The sequence below is a fragment of the Botrytis sinoallii genome (assembly GCF_014898435.1).
Source record: "Botrytis sinoallii strain Bc 23 chromosome Unknown BSIN_004, whole genome shotgun sequence".
Lineage (NCBI taxonomy): Eukaryota > Fungi > Ascomycota > Leotiomycetes > Helotiales > Sclerotiniaceae > Botrytis > Botrytis sinoallii.
Window position 1 is genome coordinate 2,105,417 of NW_024066031.1, and position 25,848 is coordinate 2,131,264.

Sequence of the window (25,848 nt, forward strand, 5' to 3'; positions counted from 1 at the left end):
CAAGATGGTAGGTGTGAAAACATGGACTGACGATGGGCTTTGGTTTGTTCTCTTGGCATCCAAAATCCTCTCACCGTCTTCCGCCCAAAAAAGTAAACCAGGCAGGTTCTTCACGGATGAAGCAATTGGACTTCTCTGCAAGAAGAATGTTAAGGACTTGCGTCACACACCAAATGCAGCGAGCGTTAGATATGCTCGTACTCAGAAACCGGAGTAAGTCCATATAAATTCACTTTCACGTATACCATCCTCTAATTTCTTAGGGCACAACCCTCTCCAGAAGTTCTAGAAATCATTGAGCGACTACGCAGTTCTGTTTCTCAAGCTCAAGATAGCACAAATGGGAACACGCTGGAGAATCCGCGGAATGGTACTATTGCTGCCCACAAACGAAGTTCCTCAGGGAGCTCTAGTAATACTAGTTCAAATGCGATGTCACCAATGCCAATGGGGAGTCCTCTCACTCAGTCACAACCTAGAAGAAGCGGTAATTGGAACAGGAGCGAAGCTGGTCAATTTGCTCCTAACAGATCTCACACCATGAGCATGAGTGCAAATGCACCATTCACTAAATCATATGAACGAGGGCATGAAATAACGTATGTACTCTCTTAATAAACAAGCTAAAAAGTTAACTAATTTTAAAACAGTGTTCCGCTAGCTAATGCCAACCAACAACAACAACAACATGGAGGTGGTTCACTGAGCAATGGAAGTCGCCAACAACAACCTAGACAGGTACATTCCGCAATGACTAGATCGAATCCCTTGTGGTATCCTGGTGTCGAATTTTCATCTTCAATGAGACAAACAATGGGCAGCAGTCAGGGAACGAACGCTTACATGCACAATGGCGGTGGCATTCCAGAGTATTCGCAGCACGTACCATCGGGCACTATGTATCAATTTTATGGCAATCAAATGGGCCCAGACACGCACCAAACTCAGTCTTATGGCCATCCAACGCCTATAGATTCGCCATACTCAACAAATTACGGGAACTATACACAAGGCTTACCAGGCCTGGGTACAAATGGAATGCCAATGCCAACAGGCCCTTTTGATGTTGGAAGTTCTTCTTATCCATATGATACGCCTTCATATGGTCAGTTCGAAGCATGCATAGTGCCACAGAACCGACAGTTTTATGGGGAAACGGTTTCACAAGATGGATTGCCGTATAAAAATCAGTACTCTCCACAGCAACAATACGGTATCGAATATCCCTTCCCAACATTAAACATCGATTTGGACGGTATGGAAGTTATCCCTCAGAGACATCATGGTCTCTCACAAGCCACAATGAATGATTCCAACTTCGCCAACATTTCATCCCTTGGTCCTGCACAATCCATATTTAACAGTCCTAGTGATACTAGTGGTTCAAGTAATGGTTTCATTGAGCTTCTTGACAACCAATCTAAGTCAAACGACCTTGAATCACAAGGATGCTCTGCCCATCAAGTTAGAATCATGTCTCGAGAACCAAAACCATCTGTCAGCGCAGAAAAGGGGAAGAAAAGAAGTATTGACGAGGCCGAGATATCCGATAAAAATTCTGAAGGAAGCTGTGAGAGACACAAGAAAAGGCACAATAGCGAGGATAAGGATTGCTCTACGCAACGAGAGTCCAATGATCAGAATGCAAGACATGATTGGGAAATATCTGAACAAGACAACACCCAAGAGCCTTTTATTGCTGCTTCAAGTGGCAGTCCGATTGATTTCTCTGCTATTGCTCTCGATAAAACTTCAGGTGCTATTGTAGTCTCTGGGGTTAGCTCAGCCACACACAGTTCAGATGAAGCTGGATTGTCTCCCATCTCTACGAACTTGACCGTCGATTCAGATGATTCAAAAAGCACCGAAATCAGTGACTCGCACGATGGACTGCCAAATTTGAAGTCGCAAGCAATTTCCCACGAGTCGGTTGAGATATTGCCTCATCAAGAAGATGGCAATGCGGCCAGAAACTCCAATGATACAGAGGATGATTTTCTCAGCGAGGAAGATTTCCTAGGCCTTTCGGACCAATTTGACGACATATCCTACGATCCGAGCACGAGTTTTCACGAGGTGTCAGATGAGGTTATTCAGGCAGACTATGCTTATTTGTTTGATCAGATGTGAGAGCCAGATCAATATATTTCGAAGCATTACGAACTCTACTTCATTCATCGAAGTTGCCAAGTTCGCCTATTTATTTTCATTCACAGTGCTACTACGGTTTGATTCCACTAGAAATTCTTGGTGGGATCGAATTTAATTGGCATACTGCTATTTGCCATCCATTACATTGGTTGTGTTGAAACATTATTACGATTGGGGGGGTACTGAAGAAGAGCATATAGATATTTCGGTAGGGATTGGGTAGCATGGATAAAATTGAGGATATTATTACAACAAGAGGAATTTATTCAGGGCATAATTGGATAGCGTGGTTGGATAACATGGTACTTGGAAGAGTATCATTTCATAATATATTTGGGGGCTGAGTTGGAACTCATGCATTGTGTCTTTCAGCAAGGAGTTTGTCGGGATATCGATCATGTGATCAAAAGAGGGCACTGTATTGCACTCGCGTATACACTAGCGCTAGCACTTCTACTATATTAAATACTAGCTTCCCATAGATAATAATGATTAAGAACGAATACAACCATAATAGACTAAAGTACTTACACTTATCAACCAAGTTGATACCAACAGAGTTCGAAGACTTTTCAATGGTTGGGTTAAGATATTCTTTTTGTGGTGGGATTCAATGAAGAACTATGGCGGTGGAGCTTACCAGGTATTATTATCTGTGATAGTAGATAGAAAGTATCCATTTACTCAATCTTATTCACGCGAGTGTTTCACGAGGCTCTCGTAGTAAGATTGCTATTTGGATCGAAAGGGAGTCAATTGATATTTTTCTTCTATGATTTAAGTTTAAACACTAACCTTGATGTCTTGTGATTGAAGTTGATGTATTCAAGGGTATGTATATTCTTAGTGATTCAAATCGTCCACCATAATCTAGTGACAATATTAATATTCGTTGGTCAGGAAGGAATAATAAACGAGCCATCTCACTGTGCGCGGCCATTACCCCTGAATAAGCCTACAAGCATACCTAAGCTTATTCGCACATCGAGATACTTAGAAACTCTCACAGTGAAACTAAGAATGATATGTTTCGATATTGATGAAATCTTGACTTGTACTTTGATGTTCTGAGATGCATCGTATGCAGGTCAATTTCTCTGTTTACTTTAATCAACATTGATCCATATCAGCTTGTAGATTGAGATGATATTAATGTTCTCGTTTACTTGATATCTCGTTTGATTCTTTGGGGCTTTCAAGGCAAATTTGAATCCCCTACTGCGCTATCGGAATGTTGAATAGTAGGTATTGATATGAAACGCGGGGATGTAGATGGGGATGGAGATTGTAGGTGGATCTCTTTTAGGATGTTGAGGAAGGATTGTTATTGCTAGATGAAAAGTCCGAGTTCAAGTGAGATAAATACTGCTTTAGCAATACTCTTTTGCTGGTACCTATGTATGGTCATTTCGTCCAAGGAAATCCTGCTAAAGAATAGAAAATGAGACAGGGTCACCGCTAAGCTTTCATGTCCCACAATCTTCACGTCTGGATACAACTGATCGCTATGTATTGACTACTGTTTATTTCTTCTCGATCGAGCTCTTTTGGCAGCAGGCATAGATGACTCGACCAAACCTTCATCGCGTTCTCGTTTGATAATAGATTTGGCCGCATCTTCGGCCACGTTTTTGACCACGTCTTCATTGTCGCTTTCGATCTTGATCATAGGCTCCCTCTTGATCGCTGCGTCATCCCAGCGGATAACAAGAAGGGCCTTAAGAGATTCTACGAGATATTATGAGCCAATGAGTTATAGAACATTTGTGGAAGAGTCATAGAGGAAAACTGCACCTTTAGAACGATACCTCAACTTGAAGACTCCCTGGGGTTTAACGGACCTAGATCGATCGAAATCCATATATTTGATGTCGTACACATTCCTAATCCATGAATCTTCACCGGCGGGCTTAGCAGGTCCCAGGCTGAGGAATGTTTAGCAATGAAATCTAGAGAGTTGTTCATGCGTATACTAACGTGGCCATGTGAGACTGGCTTTCCAAACTTCCACTGATCGCGTCCCAGTGAACGTCTTTCATCAAGTGATTGTTCAACTCGGGCTGCTTCCAAAAGGTCGGGCAATACTTGCGCGCTTGGGTTGCAGATAGCTTCTTGACAGACTTTGCTCGATAAAGGCCGACTTTTACTTCACCCGTCTTTTCGAGGTGCGATACATCATTCTCAATTTCATCTCTCAATTCCTCGCTGTGGGCTTTTAATGTTCTCAGTGAGATCAACGGGAAGCATTGGAAGAACTACTTACACACAGACAACTTGGAGAATTTGAAAGGGCTAACTACCTCCTGTTCATTTTCGATGCCGTAAGACCCAATACACTCGTGAACGTGTGATGAAGATGCCTGGCAGTCTTGCTCGAACTCCTGGCGGCCGAAAGGAAGGGTTCTGATGTCTACACCATCAACCATTATGTTCAGAACAATGTACGGACTAGTCCATTTATAGCTTTTTTCAGTAGTGATTCTGATCGTGAACTCCTTATCTGGCACCACCTCGACGTATTTCAAGACGGTACTCCGCTCGGCCTTCGCGTTCCGATCGGTGTGTTCGATTAGCGGTTCATTGTCAACACAGATACTGACTTCAATACCAGGAACAGATTTCAGGATAGCCATCTTCAATAGCTCGGATTCTTTGGTAATATCACGAAGAGAGGCTGGGAGTAGTATTTGGATAGGCGATGGAAAAAAGCAGCAAACGAATTTAAACTCGTTTGTGTTGATGTTTTAATGAGGCCTTGCCAGACTGCTCTCTTTAAGCTCAAGGAAGAATTGGCGAGCTGCATGCCTTCTCAAGGGTTTGTGAAACAGACGTGCATAATTAAATATGCAAAAGTGTGCTAAAGGTAATAGATTCAGACAATATGTACGTCTGAAGCCTTTGATTTGACCGGAATATGGCGACCTGCATGCTTTCTCCTCCGTCAAAATATCACCCCTTAAAATTGCCTAGAAGCCTTCAAACGAATTAAATTATATGTAACTCCGAAAAAATTGCGCGAACATTACTTTGAGGCTAAGGAATCAAGATTTGAGTCAATTGACCACGTTAGAAATGTTTGAAGCATAGATGAATACCACTGGGCATAATCGAAGGAGAGAAAGTAACAATCGATAACCATGGTATTATATTAATCATACAGATTTCATGACATCGTTCGTACGCTCGCAAGATGAAGACAAAACCACAAACACCTTTTCCTTTCCGCTCCCCCTTTCCAACTCTATCGCTAAACATCGATGCTAAAATGACTAATTTGACTATAATATGCATGCACCGCCAACTCTAACAACCATACATCTCCGAACACATCTCCCCCGTCAAAGCCTCCTATTACCATGAGTCTACTATCGTGAAGTACTGTTCCATGGTAGCCGCGAGCTTTGATAGGCTCTCCGTAGACTTTCCGTTTATCCCAAGCCATGGTGACAAGATTTAGGAGTAACACTTCATTTGAGTATTCAACACCATCGTGTCCACCTATTACAAACAGATAGCTTCCTACAATAGTAGCAGTATGGCTCAGTCGCGGATATGAAAGCGAAATATTGACCGGAGAGAAAGTCGACGTCTCAATATCGAATACCCATACATCTCGGAAACATTCCCCACCGTCCGATCCACCAAATATAATAAGCTTAGATCCAACAATATTGGCCGTATGATACCCGCGAGCTTTTGGCTTAGTTCTATCATCGGCAGATGATTGCGTCGGAGCAGAAACGAGTTTCCAAGACATTTTGTTCGTATCCGCAACGTCTAGCCTCCACACGTCGTTCAATGCCCGCACCCCATCTCCGCCACCAAAAACATATATTCCATTCTTATATAAACATGCCGTGTGAGCTCTTCGTTTGCTTGGTATCTTCTCCCCAGATATACGCGGTTTTGACCATCGAAAATTTAATGTGTCGAGTACATATATGTCATTGTAGTATGCAGGTCCATCCCCACCACCAAACACTATCAGCTTCTTTCCCACAGCTGTACACGTCATTGCTCGTAAAGGAGCAGGTATATCTCCGCAAACAAAGGGCGTAGACCAGTAAAAAGCATCGGCATCTAAGACATATAATTCATTGAAACATGAACGTGCATCACATCCGCCAAAAACGTAGATGTTGGAACCAATAAGTGTGGTTGTGTGTGCCCGCAAAGACGTATGGGACGAACCCGAGACAGGGGCGCGAGACCAGTACATTCCTGATGCTGGCGCAGGAAGAACATTGGGTGCCAGTTTAGGATCTGGCAATGAAGGATACGGAATAGAAAGCCCACGAGGCGGACGCTGTGCGGGCGGTACAGGAGAAGACGAATTTGCGGAGGAAGAAACTTTCGGTGTTATGGCAGATGTGGAACGAAGATTAATGGGTTTATGCGTCTCATCTTTGGGAAGCTGCGGTACTGGGTTACTATCATCGGATGGTGACAAAAGTTTCTCCGAGGGAATTGGTGTACTGCTAACATGATGTAGCGAGGGTGGTTTCTCGGTCGTTGTTTTGATAGATGAAGTTGAGGATTCCTTTTGCGATAATGACTGTGATCTCTGGCGCAAAGCTAGATCAGATTTCTGCTTCCGCCTATCTTGACTCTTGGTTGATAGATGTCCCGGGGTATGACTGCGAGGAGGAGGAGGAGGAGGCGCATTGTCTCGAGATGGCGGTGGTGGTTCGGAATCCTCAGGAATATCTTGAGGTCTTGTCTCTGTCGGAGATAATTGTATGATTTTCTGTGAACGTACGAGTTTCGTTTTTAAAGAGGGACGAGTCTTGTCATTGGGAGAATCAGCCATTGTAAATGCGCCTTTTTTTACTTGAACAACAAAATGAGGTTTTCATTGTTTTGCAAATGAGACGTGTGGGAAGTAAAATTACTAAGATTTGAAGGGATTCAGTCGTGGCTGATGAATTTTTGCGGTTGGATTTAAGTACAGTAAGTTTAATATGCAGTAAACGTCTCGAATGTCGCAGGAAAGATGGAGTTCTTCTCCCCTGATTCATTAGCTGTCCTTCACTGGCAGTGGAGATTTATCATATGTCTATGCATATCAGAATGGAACCAAATGATTGACCGAATGGATACAGATGCCGGCAAGAGGTGGTTAGTTATAGCCACGATGGAAGAGCCATCTATCTGATCTGTATGGGAAGATAGAGGTTGTCTCTTCTACTCAGCGGAAGACAATGATGTAGGTATGTATATTAATGGAATGTTATGACATTTGCTCAAGTCAATCACAAAATCGAATTGATATGAAGGACTGACTGAACTGTGGGGAGGGAAGGAAACGGGGACAACGACTGGATCCAGAAACAGACTTATGTTTCAGAATAATAAGCCCAATCTCGACTAGCTGGCCATGAACGCTTCAGCCACTTATCAATACGGTCTAGACATTGAGCCACACATCTGTGGCTGCAATACTCTCACATCCATCCATACCGACGGAGGTAGGTAGGTATTTGTAGATCTCGAAAAGACGCTAAGATAAAGCTCCCCTCAATTTTTTTTACTCGATTGCCATTCTTTGACAAGGCGAATCGGGATCATTTTCGACATCAACATCCCAATCCCATCCCACATCAATATCAACTCGAGGGATTGGTCGAAAGAAACTACCAATAGTTCAAACTGTTTCTCGATAATCGAAAATTACTATGACCGACGAAATCCCCAATCCAGTGGACCCTTCTCAGTCCTTGAAACGACCTTTAGATGGCAAACAATTGGAGGAAGCACACCCACCGCAACCAATTCTTCCAGAGGATTCAGCAGTCACAAAGGCAGAGAAGGTAGAGAGAAATGGCACAAATGGGGATTCTGTGGACAATGGAGAACCATCTGCAAAAAGAGCCAGAATTGAAGAGCAAAATCACAAACCCACTGCAACAGATTCTCGTGATAGAGTCAGAGGCATTGCCCCTGTCAAGGCCGAGTAAGTCAATAATCATACATATTTTAGAGCCGATAACTCAATTGCGCTTCTAATTCGGCCCTTACTAATCTGTTTCTAGGTATTTGATTCAGCCAGCCGGGAGTCGATCGGCCACTGATGGTCGCAATCCTGCAGAAAACGACGATGCTGCAGAAGGAAACACTCACGGAGATAATCGGGACAATGGAGGCAAGAAAAAAAAGAAGGCAAAGGGTCAAAATAAGGATCGCCAGTTTGGCTCCTGGGGTGACAAGATCAAACTTTGCAATAGCGTATCGAATTCGTCAGAATTCTCGCCAAAGGAATGCAGTTATGGAGATAGCTGTAAATGCGAACACAATCTTAGGAAATATTTGGCCGAAGGACGGAGATCGGATTTGACTACATTCGATTCAAAATGTCCAGTTTGGGAAGACAATGGAACATGTTTGGCTGGCTGGAAGTGTCGTTTTGTAGGAAGTCATTCGAAAGAGATTAAAAGAGAGGATGGTAAAATGGAGTTGGTCCTTATAGATGATACAGATCGTATGGATGATACAACACTCGGGTGTGAAGAAGCGTTGGGGAGTGTCGTGAATGTGATCAGCACTAAAGATAAGATCGATCTGGCTAAAAAGAAAACGCCTATGGAGAAATCCGATCTCTACACAACATGGTTGGATCAGAATTCAGAGGAAGTTAACAGACAAAGTAACCTGAGAAAGGACCAGAAAAAGGATCAGACCGAGGAAGAAAAGCAAGAGAATCGAGCGCGATATGTGGAGCCCCCATTCCTCCCATCTGAGAAGCGACGAATTTACTTTGGTCCTGAAACACCTGTTCTTGCGCCGCTCACAACTCAAGGCAATCTCCCATTTCGTCGGCTCTGTGTGGAACTTGGTGCACAACTTACTTACTCGGAAATGGCAATGTCGATACCTTTGCTTCAAGGTCAAAAATCAGAGTGGGCATTAATGAAGGCACACAAGAGTGAAATCACACCACCACGAGTCAACGCAGACAGGAGCTCTGTTGTTCAAAAATACGATAATTCCAAAGACTTGAAGTTCGGCACCCAGATTTCGGCTAGCAAACCGTTCATGGCGATTAAAGCTGCTGAAGTTCTAAGTCGATTCGTGCCGCATTTGCGAGTAATTGATTTGAATTGTGGATGTCCTATTGAACTTGTCTATCGACAAGGAGCCGGCTCAGCATTACTCGATGCACCATCAAAATTAGAGAAAATGATCCGAGGTATGAATGCCGTTTCAGGAGAAGTTCCCATCACAGCCAAAATTCGAATGGGTACTATGACTGGAAAGCCTAATGCTTTTAAGACCATTGAACGTTTAGCATTTGGAGGTGTTGAATCACGCGAAAGACTTGGAGCTCCTGGTTGCGCTGCTATTACTCTCCACGGTCGTAGTAGACAACAAAGATATACCAAAAGTGCCGATTGGAGCTACATTGCAGAATGTGCAGCTCTCGTCAAGTCATACAACCAAAAGAAGGATGATTTGACAGATACAGTCATGGAGCCAGACGCCCGTACATTACCAAATGCTCCTGATGGAAAAATACATTTCATCGGTAACGGTGATTGTTATTCTCACATTGATTATCTCGACCATATCCAAAATGCAGGCGTTGACTCCGTCATGGTAGCACGTGGTGCGCTCATCAAGCCATGGCTCTTTGAAGAAATTGAAAAGGGACAAGTCCTCGATAAATCCGCCTCAGAACGTCTACAATACGTAGAGAAATTCACACGTTACGGACTTGAGGCCTGGGGATCGGATGAGATTGGTGTTGGTCAAACTAGACGATTCTTGTTGGAATGGTTGAGTTTTGCTCATCGATATGTTCCAGCGGGTATTTTGGAACATTTACCACCTAGTTTGCAAGATCGTCCACCAGCTTATAGGGGCCGAAATGATTTGGAAACCTTGTTGGCTAGTGATAACTATATGGATTGGATGAAGATCAGGTATGTTTTATTTCTCTCGTTGTATCGTTCTTTCCTAACAATCATGATACTAACTAAATAACCAGTGAAATGTTCCTCGGTCCCGCACACGAAGGTTTCAAATTCCAGCCCAAGCATAAATCAAACAGTTATGAAATTGAAGCAGAAGGATAGATAGTCCAGTTATATGAGAATCACGCGGGAATGAAGAAGTTCCAAAGCTTGCATACCATCAGGCGTTACGTTATATTGTGAGGGGAGACATAAAATCATACACGGGCGGGCAATGCAGTAAATTTAGGAAATACATACGCAAAGTACATGGTAACTACTAGCCTACTGGATAGAAGCTAGTCTCTTAACAGCATTAACACGAGTGTAATTTTATGAGATTTTGATATACTGCTTTGCTGCTGACTCGTGACTGCTTGGATGGATTTTCATCTACATGCATAACGTCAATCTCATGGGCGTGTTCCTTGACGGAGCGAGGTGTATCAACGACGCAAGTGAGCAAATCACAAAGGAGTTAAAGAAAAACGAGAAGGGCAATCAGAACAGGAATTTTAGAGTAACAGTGTTTAGCATTCGAGTCTGTTTCTCTGATCAGGCCCAAATTTAGAGCCCAACACATATCATGTTCAACAATCGTGTTAATTCATACCATATTTGTATTTTCCTTTTTCATGGATACGCCACTAAAACTCATGAAAGCCAACTTTTCCCGTCATGAACCATCAAAAAAGACACGCTTCATCCTCACTCCCTGCCCTGCTCCGTCCCCAGATTGTCCACTCCGGCACCACCATATTCATTCTTTCCATTCATCCATTCCCTAGTATTGATTCGTCGATGTAGTTCGCCAAAGCGCCCGGCATATCAAGAAACCAATTTATTTCTCTTTTCTGCTACCAGCAGATGGTTCACCAGCTTGAGCCTTATCAAGAATGTCATCAGAGAACTGCTTGTTTCTGGCCGATTGTTCCTTGAGGGTCTCAATATCTCTCTCCTTTTGGGCCAACAAGTTCTTAAGCTTGCCAATTTCTCCAGCATTTCCGGCACGGTCCAATTTTTCAGAATCCTTTCCGCCGGTCTTGCCGGTACCTTCGTAACGGTTAACCTTCTCTTCCAAGCGGAGAACTTCGAGGATCATGGTGTAGGTTCGGTTGAGGATCAAGGAGAGGAAAAGCGTGAAACCACAGAGGTACATGTTACGTTGAGAATAGAATTTACGGGCTTGTACTTCCATGCGTTCATGACCAAGGACAGGGTTACTATTAATCGTGAGCTTTTGAACTGCCAGATAAAGTGGAGAGGAAATCATACCCAGCTTGATTTTTGTTGGCCTCTGCTAACTCGACTTGAACCCGATATACTCTGTTCACACTGTCGAGGAACAGAATCAGGATGAAGATGAACGTAATCTTCATCCCGTACTGTAATTTTGCTACCAGTCGACTTTCGCTTCTAGTGGGGTATTAGTAGCTGCAGGCGGAAGAAAAATAATGGCGAACCACGAACATGAAAGTAAACATCTTTCTGCGGATGGTGAAAGGCAGAGGAACGATGAGAAGCATGAAAAGTGCCATCTCTGCTACAAGGAGCACAAAGACCTGTACGAATTGTTGTTAGCATGCTTTGTTGACTTTGCGGGAGCTGCGGATCAGCATATTGGGCTGAGGGGTGTTGTGAAATTCATCGGCGAATGGCAGAAGGTGGTAACGTACAAGACTGTAATAGAGTGTCATCTTTGCTGTATTGTTTCCTCCAAATGAAGTGTTTTTTTGTTGATTCGTGGCCTATTCCAATGTAAATATCAGTAAATGTTCGAAAGGATCCTACGTAGTGCATTCGTAATGTATTGAGCTCAAAGCATTCATTTCATTGTCCCTATGATGAGATAAGATCAAAGAAGAAAACTCACAGTAATATAGATAATCTTTTGATGTGGTGGAGGAGAAGAAAGTTGAGTGTATTGTTGAAGAAGGAAGTGTTGATGAAAAGTCAACAAGCTATTTGTTACAGTAGTGGTGTTAATGTATCCTGTAGCTCGGAGCTTCAACGTCATCAGATATTTTTGTGGTGAGAGAAGAGCCGAGCGCTCTCGCTTCCAAGGAAAATCCACGCTAAACTTGGAACAATGCAAACCACATGTATCTCACGTGATTTTCATTGTCTGCATTTACTTCTTGCCATGAATGTTTTCAGCTCAAGTTTTGTCAAAAAATGCAGCTTACCTAGCGCTTGAGATAATAAATGGCTTGTTATTCATGTCTATAACTTTTTCGTGCATTGAGCTTCTCAAAGCCAACATTGGGTTATTCTCATTACCCCTCCACCTGCAATAATCCACGCTTATTCCAGATTAGCAACCACCCACTGACTTTCTTGCGCGTTTTCCCTTCCCAGATGATATCGCTTTCTTCCTCCCATAGGGCTGTGGTGCAAGTTAAAATAAATTGCCGGCTTAAAAATACGCGCTTCCGTCCTTCTTAGCCCATATGTCAATGTCTACCTCTCCTCGCATCTATTATAGGTCCAATTGTCCTTTCATTCAAACTCTTAAGAGTGTGTAAACAATCTCGAGCCTCTCCACAATGGCCGCTTGCTTCGTGGACCATTATCTTGGAAAAACAAATCATCGTATCCGTCATCAACATCATCCTCGTCGGCACCCAGATTATGAACCTCCAGTTTCTCGTCGTCACTAACAACATTCGGCTCTTTATCTTTGTCCTCGCCCTCACCGCTGCTATCTGCTGTCAAATCGACCGTGACTGCCTTTCCCTTGCCATTTGCAATTTTACGTCGCTTTGTGGCTCTTCTTTCAGACTCTTCATCGTTGCCGCTATCGTCTGCTGTCAGATCGATTGTAACTGCTTTCCCCTTGCCTTTTTCAGCTCTACGTCGCCTTGCAGCCATTTCGCTGCTTTCGGGTTCCTCTTCTCTCTTGATTCTCTTCCTATTACCCAATTCATCTTCTCTCTTTATTGCTTTCCGACTGCTTGATCCACCGCCTCCGCCTGCCGGCTTTCTGAAAGATTTAAGTAAGTCCTCGACTTGCTTGGCTTGGGCAGCTGATAAGCCGCTACTGGCCTCGTCTTCGCTTTCTGGTGAACTGGAGCGGGATGAAGCAGGAGTGTGTTCAATAATGTGCAGGGATTTCAGTGCTTCTGTATCAAGTGTGTTCAGATTAGCGATAGATTCTTCCTGGTTAACTGGATAATACAGACCTTCCGAGCGATATAGGAAGCGAAAAATGATGATTGGAAGTTCACCATGTTTGTTGGCCTCTCGCCACACATCTCCTCTGATTGTCTTTCGCTCTTCATCCAACCTATTTGATTTTTAGTTTGTGATCATTTCCAACAACATGAAGGAATGTACACTTACGCAGTGCCATGACTCTTTGCCTCGCCCTTCAATGCTTTCTCAGGAACCTCTCTGTTGTTCTTGGTCAAGAACCCCTTCTTGCTATTCTTGACATCGCCACCTTTTTTTCCATACATCGTTCTATATACCTTGATCTCAATCTTTCCAATCTTGGCCATGGATTCCCTAATACGCTGAATGGCCGTATAGGACATGCTTTCCTCGTCTGTAGAATTTTATTAGTTTTTCATGAGTTTCTCATATTCATCCGTCGTAGGTGTTTCGTTTCCCTCGAGTCTAGTACCAAACCTCATGTGCAGAGCTGCGGGCCAGATAATGAATTTGAGTATTCGGTCAACTTACTGGTCTTGAGTCCCATGAATTTGAAGTCTTTAATCTCACAACTTCGTCCCTTTCCCAGTTTCAATCCCCCAATAATTTCCTCCCATACATTTCCATTATCCTGATACCGAGGCTTATGGCACCAAGCATCCCACACAAACTTCCCATCAACGAAGATCTCGAACTGCAATTTCGAGCAGTCCATTTTCACGGGATAAGGTCTATCAACCCGAAGATGGATTGAAAATGGTGTGTTATTGGTAACGGCAATATAGGTTGTGACGGTGCGAACGCTGAAATATTCAGACAACTCGTCACCCTCAACGATAGCCTCTTTATCGGGAGAAGGATAGCTTAGGAAAGCTTTCTTGTCCTGTGAGATTATTTGTGCTGTGATTCCTGGGACAGGCGGAGCATGAACTCCCTTTGGAAGACTGTCGTCGAGGAAGTCCCTGCGCCTAGGCATGGTGAAGAGGTAACGATAAAGTTAAGAAGGTGCAAAGCCGATGAAGTAATCAAGCAGATGCCTTGGGAAATGAAAATTTAAAGATGAAAGATTTGCATAGAAAATAAATATATGCGTAAAACCGCCTTCTTATTCAGAGACGAAATGGAAGTTAAAGGTCCTTAGCAATGCAGACTACTTGCAGATCCTGTGAACAATTCTTGCAGCCGGCGGTTTTAAGACGAGTTCTGGGCAGAAATATAAAGCAATTGGAAGTTCAAAGGCAGAAGGAAGAATAGGGTTTTAAGTATCGAAATTAAGCGTCGGCAACTAAAAAGCGGATGAGACGCGCCCTCAATGATGTGTGGAAGCTGAAAGGAATGGGTACTCTTGGTAAAATCTAAGAGGTTTAGGAAGAGAAGATGAGGTGGAAGAAGGAAACTTGAGATCGTAGTTGTATCCGCACACTTCAGTCAAGAGCGGGGTAATCAACGTGGCTTTTGAACTAGACTGAAGTTGTTGGGAGAGTTTCCAATGGACATGAGTGAATCTTCGTCGCTCCTTTTTCGAAGATTGGGATGAAACACGAGTAAAAGAAGTTGTGGTAATTTCTTCGTCCGAGAAGTGGGAGAGACCATTATACATACTCATGAAGTCTTGAGCACAGGTTTTGTATGGAATTATACGACTTTGTATTTGTGGGATACTTTCATGTTTGATGAATATTTAAGTTGCCAGTAGTATTGACTTGGTATGAGACGCCCAACAGTCTCTATCTTTTCTTCAAATAAACATCCCATGGCGTAACGATGTTATTCAACGATGTGTTCCTTGGATTACCCCCAAATTTACCAATCGCCCATAATAATTTTCCAACGTAACAAAAGCACTGTAATGATTAGATTGATGGTGCAAGACTCGGCTCAGAAGAATCAACCTAGATGATCGTAGATGTTGTTTGTTACCCATTGATCCCAGGGACATTTGTAAATCTCAATCCGAATCAAGATCAATCACAACGTCATCATCAGATTCGTCCTCTGTAAGGTCAATAGTAACTTTTTCTCTAACCTTGCGACGTCTCTTGCGACTCTCGTTCTCATTTTCTTCTTTCTCGCGCTTGACTGTTGGCTTCGAAGTAGCTGTAGTGACAATTTCGCTGCTACTGGTGGATTTCAATAGGCTGGGAAGAGCCGCGGGAGTGGTTTCTACTGGGAGTGGCGGAGGTGCTTGTGAGGGCTGTCCACCTCCTTGTGTTTGTAAGTATTGCAGGAACTGTCCAAACAATTGTCCAGTCTGTGTTGTATCTAGATCTTGAAGATTCCAGGATGCAGAATTTATTGGGGACGTGATATTAGAAGAGCCGACAGGAACTGAAGGGGTTGTTGCGATACATTTTTCAACAGATCCAGCATCTTGAAGTTTTTGCTTGATTGGAGAGGCAAACGTGTTTGGCAGTGGCTTGGAAGTAGATCCGCCATCAGAACTGTTGTTTGATAGCTTTGCCTCCGTTTCCGCCTCCGCTTCTTTCATCGTACCCCGGAACAACTTTTCTGGAGCTTGAGGTCCACTCATCGGTATAGGTAGTCGTCTAGAATCATGACCACAACCAAACGGTGACTCTGGCTCCGACATCCTTTCGACAATACCTAATGCTTCAAGATCTCCTATACATTAAAAGATTAGTGATGATTGGACGCGCTTTTCTGGAACGAACTTCAACCTTTCGAGCCATATTGAAAATTGAAAATTGCAATAGGATACTCTCTCCCGCCATCGCGGCATTTCGTTCTCACATATTTGCATTCTTTTTCAGCCTCCCCCTGACTAAATCTATCCGCAAGATTAGCTGACGGTCCATAACTCTCAGTAATATAGTAGCAAGTGGTAAAAACATATGAGGTCTTACAATGTGCTATGCGATTTTGCTTGGCCCTTCAACAAGTTCTCTAGAATCTCGGTTTTACTAACTAATGGAGCTGTGCTGACAAGACTGGCTTTTGATGGGGTCATTTCTCGAAAGACTCTCACTTCGATTTCACCCACGTAACGTCCGCTTCCGTCAGGCCGAATGGCTGCTTCGATCGAATTATCCCACTGAGCTGATATAGGCTTAGTACGTTGCCCAGAGTCGCGGCCGTTGGAATCTTACTCAAGTGCATCTCCGTGAACTGTAATCTCTGTAGTAGTAGTTTTCCTTCCTCCTTATAGAAATTTCCCTCGATCTCTCGAGTCAAGCCAGAGCTATTCTTTTCATATGTTTCTTTGTTGAAAAGAGGGGCCCAAGACAGGTTCTCGCCATCGATAGAAGAGCAAAATGAAATGTGCGTACAAGCGCCTGCATATCTATATGGGCTTTTGACGGTGCATTTAATGGTAAAGAACTTGCCGGCCGTAGACTCGACAAACTTTTTAACCGTCACAGAACGCTGATGTTTAGTGACTTCAAACTTCTTGCCAAGTCCTTCTGGCTCATTCAATATCAACTCATCTTCGGTGTTCTCATATTCTTTAAATGGCTCGCCATCAACACATACCGCAACCTCAATCCCGGGCAGGGAGTCGAGAACAGCCATAATATCAAAATTTCAGGGATTTATAGGCGCTTTTAACTGTTGAAGTTGAAATGGAAGACTTGGAGATCGAATAAGATTTCAGAGGTGACGTTCTTGAAGATCCAGCTCAAATCACGGTGCTTTGAAGATAGTAGTTGAGTGCTACCCGCGTTATTAGCTGCAGCCTTTCGGTTGAGAATCCCAACGAAAGAATAGTGGACAGTGGATTTGAATTTGAAAGTGAAAGCATGCTGTCGGATAGCATCCCCACAGACATATATTATTTCAACAATCGTGGACCAGAGTCAGTACTTGTATTGTAAGCATAATCATACTAGCTGAACGAAACCGAGTTGTAACATGCGAAGGAAGAAACGCGAATTCTAGGGCGGCCAGAGAGTGCCGAAATCACTGTCCTATATGAGTAGACTGAACTTTCAAATTTTCTTTAGGGAAACAAACAAGGCGAAGTACCTTCTGTGGGATGCAACAGTGAACAAATCGTTCAAGTCAGTTGCTAAACCGGCAAGCCTTGGCCCTGAATAATTTTACTCCTTCCTCAAACTGTTCATTAAAAGAAAGGACATCAGCAAGGCTTTTCGTGGAAACTGTACGCCCGTGGACTTTCTCTCAACCTTGCATATCGGTACCCTTCACTTTCGTATTTGACCTGCAAATATGCTCGTGCCTGCTGTTATCTATTAACAAGTCACAGATCGGTGAGCCTTTTCTGCCTCAACATGCAAAACTCAACATACAAAAGACGTCAATGCCCCGTAACCCTCTCTTGTCCACCCCAGAATTTGCATAGAAACCATGATTTAAGCGTCTCATACTTTTAAGAAGCCGATCAAACAATATTTCGGTTCGTTGCTTTTCCTTTTTGAAAAAGAAAATCGACATCAGCTGACTTTGAAGATTGACAAAACGAAATCGCTGAGCCTGATGCATGTTAGTGAGCTTCGGAAATCTCATATTCTTGGGAACAAGACCTTTGGCCCAAAGTAAATGATAGCAAAACACGGGCTCCAGGTTCCAGAAAACCAGAATGAGAACATGATGCATGGCCGGAGAACATAACACCCAAGGAAGTTCGGGTACCAACAAGTCGGCCAGCATGGATCCCGCGAAATTTCTCACGAGCTTACTCAACAAGAGTACATACTCAAGCAACTATTTGATTTAGGGCAACGGATAGTCCTGATAAGGTCCAGATCTAAAAGCTTTACACACACGAGAATTCGCCAATATTTTGAGATGGCATCATCTTCCGAATGATGTAGAATGCCCAACCAAAAGCAAGATTCAGATTGAATCAATGTCCTAGAATGAATGAAGAAATGGTTGGGTGGGTCATACCTTGTTGGAATGTACTCGAAGCTTTAATGAACCCTATTTGGTTCCTCGCCAAGAGGAGGGGTACTTATGAATTGATTCCCAGACAATACAGCCGGCCTCAGAATCGACTTTATGTTCTTATCAAGTTCAGAGATGACAGAATGACGCCCACTATTCAGCTTCAAAACAGCTAGATAGGTGCAAATCCATATGCCTGAGCTGCGGCAATCGATACTAGCCTATATCTCTCCAAGAATGCAGTCATCGGTTGACTGAGCTCCATGCCGAAACTACTGGCAACTCAATTGACTAACGTCTTTTGCAAAAGAGATTTTATAGTTACATGTCTGGCTAGGACACTCGATAATTTCTCTCTCGCATCCTCGATGCAGTAATCGTTTGATTAAGCCCATGCATGAGCTAAGTGCATCTGTACCGAGCCTTTTAGTGACAGTTTTTAAAGCTCCAATCTTATTTGACTCTCTCATCTCTTATTCCAATAACAATTCCTTGTCTTGTGTAGTCTCATGATCTGATGCTTCGTATCTTACCATCAACTTCTCTTCATCATCTGTACGTGAGCTTAATCTTAGAATGCAGCTTCAAGACTCACAGAATCTCCAGAAAGGGTAGTATATCCGGACACCACTCGAATATGTGATAATATCTGTGATTTTATGACGCTTATTCTTCTCTCATAAATTTGGAAATGTCCTCAGGGTTGCTCAATCCGGAAAAGGCTCGTCTCCGAAACCGTGGGGGTATTACGGCTTTATGTTATTAAACACAGGGTAGCATCCAACGGCCTACCAATCGTTCATCCAGAAAGAGTTTCTGCAGTCATTAGCATGTATTGTGGTCGATTTTGTGATTGGAAGGCTCCTGGAAAGGAGATGTCTGCATATCATTAACTCAAGTAGGGCTAGAATAAATTATACTTATGTCTGTTATCCAGCACACGCAGTCCTTGATACAGATTTTCAATCTTTCTTTATGAAGGCGGAGGATACTGTGGCAGTTGACAATGATATACTCTTCATTATCGGCGCTGTGTTACCACAAATGATGCTTGGTGGCGTTGAATGATCGTATAGCCATAATCGTGGTATAGTACCTTGGTAGATTCGATTGCGGTTCCATTGCCACATCCCGCCTTTCAAATGTAAATGATGTATAGCCCTGTAACCTGAAATTCGAAGAGTTAGCATGCTAAATTGTTTTAGGAAATGCCGGACATGCAAACCTTATGAGTTGTTCAGCCCTGGAGATAACAATGACCTTAGGCAGTCGTTATCAGACACGCGAGGATGTTCTAGCGGACAGACTCGGACCAGAGAAAGACGGCACATTGATCAACTGTGTTCCTGGACAGAAAAGTGACATCAAGCATACGGCATTCGGTCAGGAAGGTATCAATTTGTGAGCTTTTTAACAGGAAATAGAACAATCAGCACATTTTATTGTTCGGGGGGGGGGGATGGTAGATTCTAAACTCACAAATCATTATACCCTCGACAGGAACATTGTGCTTGCACGATTGTCCGACAGAATGGATGCATTCATTCGTCTGAATAAGCACGGTTACTTAAACACGGCCACTTTGAAGTGACCTGCCCATGGCAAGTATAGAATTGTCCTCGACCAGGGTACGGGCTTCATAGTGAGAAACTGGGAATAATCAACACCATAATGGCAAACGGTACGAAGAAGATATGATCTCCCCATATCTCTGCAGACTTATTTGGAGGAAACCACTCATCAGTTGTATCATTCTTGAAGAAGACGAGAGTCGAAAGAAAGCACTAGATCAGAGTCAGCATGTTTTCCAGATTTGCATATAGAGAGAATGATGTAGAGAAGATAATATAGAGAAAACAGTGTAGGAAGATGTTACCTTGTGAGAGGAGAACACGAGCAAACATCTTACCACGCTCACGACGATCCGATGAATGTAATATCTTGAAAGACACGATCGATGCAACATGGGCTCCTCAATACGTGGTAGCTCACCACATTCCACTCCAGATCACTTCAAACACTTGTATAAAATAGGTTATTGTGTGTGGCATTTAAATGCAAACAAAAATCGGGAATTGAAGATGGATAAACCGTCATAAGTAAAACACAACGCCGCCAACGTCGCCAGCTTTCACTTTAACGTGAAAAGAAAAGAGAAGCGATGATAAGAATTAAGGAAACGGATGAATGACCATAGTGAATTGGAAGTAGATAAATGACATGATGCAATCATCACGATTCAAAAAGTGGTTGTAAAGAAATAAAAGTAAGTCTCAATTGTAATTGATTGATGTGAAATTGTGTTAAAGTGTGCGATGCATACTACACAGGAAAGTATCTTGGTATCTACCTAGGTAGGTAGGTAGGTACCTAGTACCTATGTTGGCTACCTAGTACCTCTACCTATTCATTATTGCCATCTGGTAAATCATTCCTTCCCATCTCAATTCCTTATGGCCAAACTCAACATTAACGAAAGTCAAAAACCCCCTTTTGTTAACAATCGAGGTCAATAAGAATATAGATTGATCAAACCCACACATTTTTTGAATTAATCAACAAAATTGATCATGAACTTTCCAACTACACCCATTGTCGAAGATCCACATTCTCCCACATCCGTTTAGATTCTCCCACTATCCCCAATTAAGCCATGTTTGCTCTATTTGCACCAACTGGCCTCTTTGTTAGCGTGCACAAGCCATCTCTGATTTCTATATAAAGTCCCCTTTCTTCCCAGATCTTTTAAAAAGCATACTTACCTTCTCGGAGCATTTTCAGATCAAGAATTGAGAGTGCTATGATACGAGTCCTCCATTGCACATCGGGGCGACGAGAATCGTTGGGTATCCTTCGGGGTCCCCATCGGGGGAATTTTTGATTGCTTCCTTCGGGAAAACCTTTTTTTTCATTGAGAACTTGGCTTTTTAGCTGGGGCTTGAAGAAGAAGAATAGTGAGATTGTGGAAGAGTCAACGATGTAGAAGTGATGACGGGTACCTGACTAGAAGTAGTCAGGTAGTTGAGAGAATACAAAGCTTTATCGATTATGTCAATAGAACACGAATGGAACACGTATATTACAAGAAAGCAACCTCAAACTCTACACAATCATCACCCCAATATGCAATGAAGGACTCGTATCATAGCACTCTCAATTCTTGATCTGAAAATGCTCCGAGAAGGTGAGGCTGTCTTGAAGAACTTGAAGTACCTCCGGTACTTCAACTTCTTCAGTTACGTGTTTCATATGATTTCGAGCGCCCATTCATATCCTTCTGCTCATTCTGAATTTTGCTTCAAGTAAGTAAGGTAAATCGATTGGTATCCGCAGATAGATGGCAATATATTTTACATGGTTTAGATGATGGTCTACGATAATAGCAGTCTCTTTGGATTTTGCCACTGTGAAAAGCTCATGCGAAGATGGCTAGGTTATATACCTATGTAAATGTAAAGCAGATATGGACGATTTTGCAGATAATTGTGACATTGCGATTGATCTCTCATTTCATAACAAACGAACCGGAAACTCTACAACAACTTGCGATGCAAAGTCCGCAGATAGCATACACTCTCTGACCAATATCCTAATTGACATTCAGTTCTCCAAATGGCGCATACACTACCTACCTAGGTATCGAACATTGAATCTTGCCCCGAATACAAAATCAGATAGAGAGGTGAGCTTTACGGAGTTGGGACACAACAACCAATTCCGACTTGTGGCGAGAAATACAGACGCGACTTGGTAGATTCATATACGGGAATTGATATATCGATCTTTCGATTCCCAGAATGAGAAACTCGGGATCTGAGAATCGTAGAAGCATTGATATGCTTATGGCCGTCTTCTTGATAGCTTTTGAGGATCTAGTATCTCGGGATGGGATAGGTACACATAGCAATGACCTCCGTAGATACTATCTATCATTCACATCACAACATCAGAAAGAATCCGATACAATAGGTATCCCACCCATTCCCCATTCCTCCCCACAACCAAACTCTCAAACTCTCAAGATACAATTACAATATCCCATATCATATCCCATCCCATCCCATCACACATCCCTCCCAACATTCGAGTTCCTTTACAAAACACACCTTTCCCACCAATCCAAACCTATCACCTATCAAGCAGTGCAATCTCACCGTTCATCCATCATGAACCCCATCTCAATATCCCCCAACCAAACGTCTCGATCCCATCCATCCATCCCAATTAATTAACGAAAAATCTCAAGACGGGTTGAATATTCTATATAAAAAATAAAAAATAAAAAATACTATATAAATAGCTCTCCTTTCAATCTATCCTATCATCCCATCAAAAAACCATTTATTTCTATCTATCGTATTCCAAGACATAGGCGTGTCGTATGGTCAGCATAGATAGCATTAGATACCTATATGCATATATGCGGTAACTACATAGATTATCCTGTTCCAATCCATCTCTAATCCACCTCGATCCATCCACTATCTCCCACCATCGCATTCATTCTGCCTCGTATAGTAGTGTATGTATATGTGTGTAATCGTCTATTCATCTCTATATCCATCTAATCATCTCTACATCCATCTAACCATCTTTATATCCATCTATCCATCTCTCTAACCATCTAACCATCTCTCTATCTCTCTAACCATCTCTATATCCATCTAGCCATCTACTACCTTTCTCTCTCTCTCTCTCCCTCACCAGTTCACCACTTCACCTACATTCACAATCGCATTACATCCCATCATATCACATCACATCACATCCTATCCATTCATCAAGAACCATCATAATACAAGCAAACGTCGATGGTAGATAGATAGATCCATTCATCCATTCATTACTAAACGTAACCACTATGCTATGTACCTACTCCAACATCCAATCCCAACATCCTCCAGCCTAGTAGCCATCAATCATATCCTATCCTATCCTATCCTAAACTATCAAATCAAATCATAACCTCTCCTCTCCTCTCCTCACCCCTCCCACCATATCCAAAAAAAAAAAAGACACAAGCCAAAAACTCCCCTCCTTTCCCTTCCTCCCTCACCAATCCAAATCATCATCATAACCATAACCATAAACATGAACGTAAATAAAACTAAGTGCTCATAAAAGTAAAGTAAAGTAAAGTAAAATAGAAAAATCGAAGAAGAAGAGAAAATTGCCAAGGGTATCCTGCCAGAAAGGTTTCGTTTCGAATTCAAAGCCATCCAAAACCACCACTCGCTCGCCTTTCCTAAAAAAAAAAGTGAAGGGAAAAAAGAATGAAAGAAAGGGGAGAAAGAAGAGATCATCGTTTCGTATTATCCAATCTTGGTTTTGTTCGACTCGTCCATCATCGTCTCGACTCATTATTCGTAAAGTGCGTACTGCTCATGTTCGTATATCGCATTTGCTTCCTCTCTTCCAGAGACTCTTTCAGAGAATCGTTCGTAGACCCGTGTATTCATTGCCTCTCCCTCTCTCGGACCAAATAATTATCCTGACTAATTTGGTTGATTGTTCCAACGTAATCGAGTAATCCAGATAAGACAGATCCATCAAATTGATTGAACGATGTAGAAGGAGATCAAGACTCAAGAATCTGACTGCTAGACCGCAGCCTGAAGCATTGAATATTTTGAGGGAGTGAAATTTGTCGCTTACCACTTCCTTCCCCCTTCCTCCTACAACCAAACGAAATCCCTCTCCTCCACTCTCGTACACGTTAGATATCCCACCGCCACACCCTCCCCTTCTAATCCACACCTCATCAAGGCGCCACAACCCTCCTCGCCATCTCCTTCATCTCATCCATCCTCTTCTCAAATCTTCTTAGTCCCTCTCTACTATAATGTTCCGGTGTTAACTTCAAAAACCGCTTGCAGTCTTCATGTCCTAAGTATGCACTACTAGATGCATTACCCAATAACTTAAACGTCCTGCCAATTTGTTGATTTTGCGATATAGTTGATGGAGGAGGTTGTTGATGTTGAGTGATCGTTAGAGAAGAAGCTCGCGAATGATGTGTATTATGGGAACCACTAGATTGACGAGATCTAGGGGATGGTTGAGGAGGAGCAGGAGGCGGCGATGTATTTTCTGCAAGCCATTGTCTAAACAAGCTAACCACCAGCCAATCCGCATAAGCATTACCCGGATTAACTCTCTCTCCTCTTGAAGTCAATAAAGTTAATCGAAATAATTGCCCTTCAACACTCCCAACCATATCCCTTAAATCCTCTACTTTGTCCTCTATAATCTCCAACACTTGATCGGGTAATTGATTCCTGATATGTCTTTCTCCTGCTGGCCAAGCGCCTACAACATGTATAAGAGCTTCTCCAAATATCGTTTTCGATTGTGAGAGAAAGCCGAGTTTGAGATATGAGGAAGGATATTTAGCGATTTGTTTCCAAAGACGACCTTGAAATTGTAGGAGATGATGATCGATACGCGGTCCAACAACTGCCAAAGCATCGTAGAGATCGGCAAGTGTGAGAAGTGATTTACATTGTATGTATGCGGTAGCGATATCGATAGAATCGAGAAGTGGAGAGTGATTGTAAAAGATTCGAAATAGATTATCGTAGTCGTTTAGCAGATCTTGATCTTCTTGTGTTATTTGCGGAGGCGCTGGAGTTGAATGCGAGGAGATAGATAAGTTTGCGACAGAGCGGAAGAATGAAGGATTGGATGAAGGAGGCTTATTTCGTACGGGAGGTGGTGGTCGACTATCGTTTGCGCCGAAGGGGGACAGTGAGGTTTCCGACCTTTGAACAAGCATTGGTATATCGTCGGTATTCCTATCCAATTCATACCTCCATCTTCTTTTTGGAACACCATCATTTCTTCCCACATCACTGCCCGATTCTTCACCTATCCTAGCTAATTCCCCTCCACCCGTCCCTCCAAGCTCAGTAGCTCTCGACCATTCTTGGCTTGTGCTTGTCTCAAAAAACCCCGAACAATTCGTTAGGATAAGTCGGTGTAATAAGTATCGATTCGTTTTCGCGCCAGCTTTTATAACAATTTCCGCATCCCCGGTATGCGTGAAGATTGGAAAATCATTCTGCGGTATGTATGAAGAACTTCCCGTATGACTTCGACCGTGACGTCGATGGTGTCTCGAAGTACTTGCTCTTGAAACGACCGACGAAGGACCTCGAACAGTCAGCGAATTGGTCGGCTCTGCCTGCGAAACCATTGCTTGTTTCCTACGCATCCCCCAAAAAAGCAATCAGTATTTGTGAATTGGTTCGATAAATTCCTTCCAATGACTCCAGGTTATGATTTTCGCATCGCATACCTGAACAAAAACATGGAAATTCTGGACCAAACAAACAAACGTACCAAAATATCCAGCCTTCACCTCATTCACCTTACACCAAGTCGACACAAGGCTGATGAAGTGATGCGATGAGAAAGGTCATAAACTCATCCAAAATCTGCTACGCACAGCGCGCAATCCCTTCGGTCTTTCAAATATAAATAAAATATACCTCGTTTCTTCTCCCGACCCGAAAATCCCCTCACAAAACGATTCTCGATTCGTTCGTCCCAAGCTTCTACCAAAATGTCCAAATGTCTCAAAACCCACCTCGAACGAACCTCACAAAGTCGTTTTTTTCCTCCTCTTTCTATCTTCACCATTCACGAAAAACGCGTTGCAAGATATCTTCAGCTGCTATACTGTTTTGCGTGTACGTATAATAGATATAATATATATCCCAAGCAAATC

The 25,848-nt window shown here is 42.8% G+C and overlaps 9 protein-coding genes across 9 annotated transcripts; 2 read left to right on the plus strand and 7 right to left on the minus strand.

Annotated features, from left to right (window-relative positions):
* Window positions 1-4: 4 nt before the first annotated feature.
* EAF02_003062 (uncharacterized protein) lies at window positions 5-2,130 on the plus strand (the record flags this gene model as incomplete). Its single annotated transcript, XM_038899110.1, has 3 exons — window positions 5-213; window positions 264-599; window positions 651-2,130. 3 exons carry the CDS (start codon window positions 5-7, stop codon window positions 2,128-2,130), a joined length of 2,025 nt encoding a protein of 674 aa, XP_038761398.1.
* A 1,151-nt stretch (window positions 2,131-3,281) lies between these two features.
* EAF02_003063 (uncharacterized protein) lies at window positions 3,282-4,784 on the minus strand (the record flags this gene model as incomplete). Its single annotated transcript, XM_038899111.1, has 4 exons — window positions 3,282-3,879; window positions 3,946-4,076; window positions 4,129-4,363; window positions 4,415-4,784. The coding sequence occupies 4 exons, from the start codon at window positions 4,782-4,784 to the stop codon at window positions 3,668-3,670; spliced, it is 948 nt and encodes a 315-aa protein (XP_038761399.1). The 3' UTR covers window positions 3,282-3,667.
* Window positions 4,785-5,398: 614 nt separating this feature from the next.
* EAF02_003064 (uncharacterized protein) lies at window positions 5,399-6,961 on the minus strand (the record flags this gene model as incomplete). Its single annotated transcript, XM_038899112.1, has 1 exon — window positions 5,399-6,961. The coding sequence occupies one exon, from the start codon at window positions 6,959-6,961 to the stop codon at window positions 5,399-5,401; it is 1,563 nt and encodes a 520-aa protein (XP_038761400.1).
* Window positions 6,962-7,826: 865 nt separating this feature from the next.
* On the plus strand, window positions 7,827-10,223 carry EAF02_003065 (uncharacterized protein; the record flags this gene model as incomplete). Its single annotated transcript, XM_038899113.1, has 3 exons — window positions 7,827-8,104; window positions 8,184-10,070; window positions 10,136-10,223. The coding sequence occupies 3 exons, from the start codon at window positions 7,827-7,829 to the stop codon at window positions 10,221-10,223; spliced, it is 2,253 nt and encodes a 750-aa protein (XP_038761401.1).
* A 246-nt stretch (window positions 10,224-10,469) lies between these two features.
* Window positions 10,470-11,797, minus strand: EAF02_003066 (uncharacterized protein; the record flags this gene model as incomplete). The annotated part of the gene is made up of 4 exons (XM_038899114.1): window positions 10,470-11,323; window positions 11,376-11,516; window positions 11,571-11,662; window positions 11,777-11,797. The coding sequence occupies 4 exons, from the start codon at window positions 11,795-11,797 to the stop codon at window positions 10,942-10,944; spliced, it is 636 nt and encodes a 211-aa protein (XP_038761402.1). The 3' UTR covers window positions 10,470-10,941.
* An 814-nt stretch (window positions 11,798-12,611) lies between these two features.
* Window positions 12,612-14,229, minus strand: EAF02_003067 (uncharacterized protein; the record flags this gene model as incomplete). The annotated part of the gene is made up of 3 exons (XM_038899115.1): window positions 12,612-13,386; window positions 13,443-13,647; window positions 13,785-14,229. The coding sequence occupies 3 exons, from the start codon at window positions 14,227-14,229 to the stop codon at window positions 12,612-12,614; spliced, it is 1,425 nt and encodes a 474-aa protein (XP_038761403.1).
* A 972-nt stretch (window positions 14,230-15,201) lies between these two features.
* On the minus strand, window positions 15,202-16,784 carry EAF02_003068 (uncharacterized protein; the record flags this gene model as incomplete). Its single annotated transcript, XM_038899116.1, has 4 exons — window positions 15,202-15,875; window positions 15,932-16,041; window positions 16,118-16,310; window positions 16,361-16,784. 4 exons carry the CDS (start codon window positions 16,782-16,784, stop codon window positions 15,202-15,204), a joined length of 1,401 nt encoding a protein of 466 aa, XP_038761404.1.
* Window positions 16,785-17,146: 362 nt separating this feature from the next.
* EAF02_003069 (uncharacterized protein) lies at window positions 17,147-17,821 on the minus strand (the record flags this gene model as incomplete). The annotated part of the gene is made up of 5 exons (XM_038899117.1): window positions 17,147-17,174; window positions 17,238-17,301; window positions 17,434-17,454; window positions 17,522-17,705; window positions 17,756-17,821. The coding sequence occupies 5 exons, from the start codon at window positions 17,819-17,821 to the stop codon at window positions 17,147-17,149; spliced, it is 363 nt and encodes a 120-aa protein (XP_038761405.1).
* Window positions 17,822-23,880: 6,059 nt separating this feature from the next.
* On the minus strand, window positions 23,881-25,314 carry EAF02_003070 (uncharacterized protein; the record flags this gene model as incomplete). The annotated part of the gene is made up of 1 exon (XM_038899118.1): window positions 23,881-25,314. One exon carries the CDS (start codon window positions 25,312-25,314, stop codon window positions 23,881-23,883), a length of 1,434 nt encoding a protein of 477 aa, XP_038761406.1.
* Window positions 25,315-25,848: the final 534 nt, after the last annotated feature.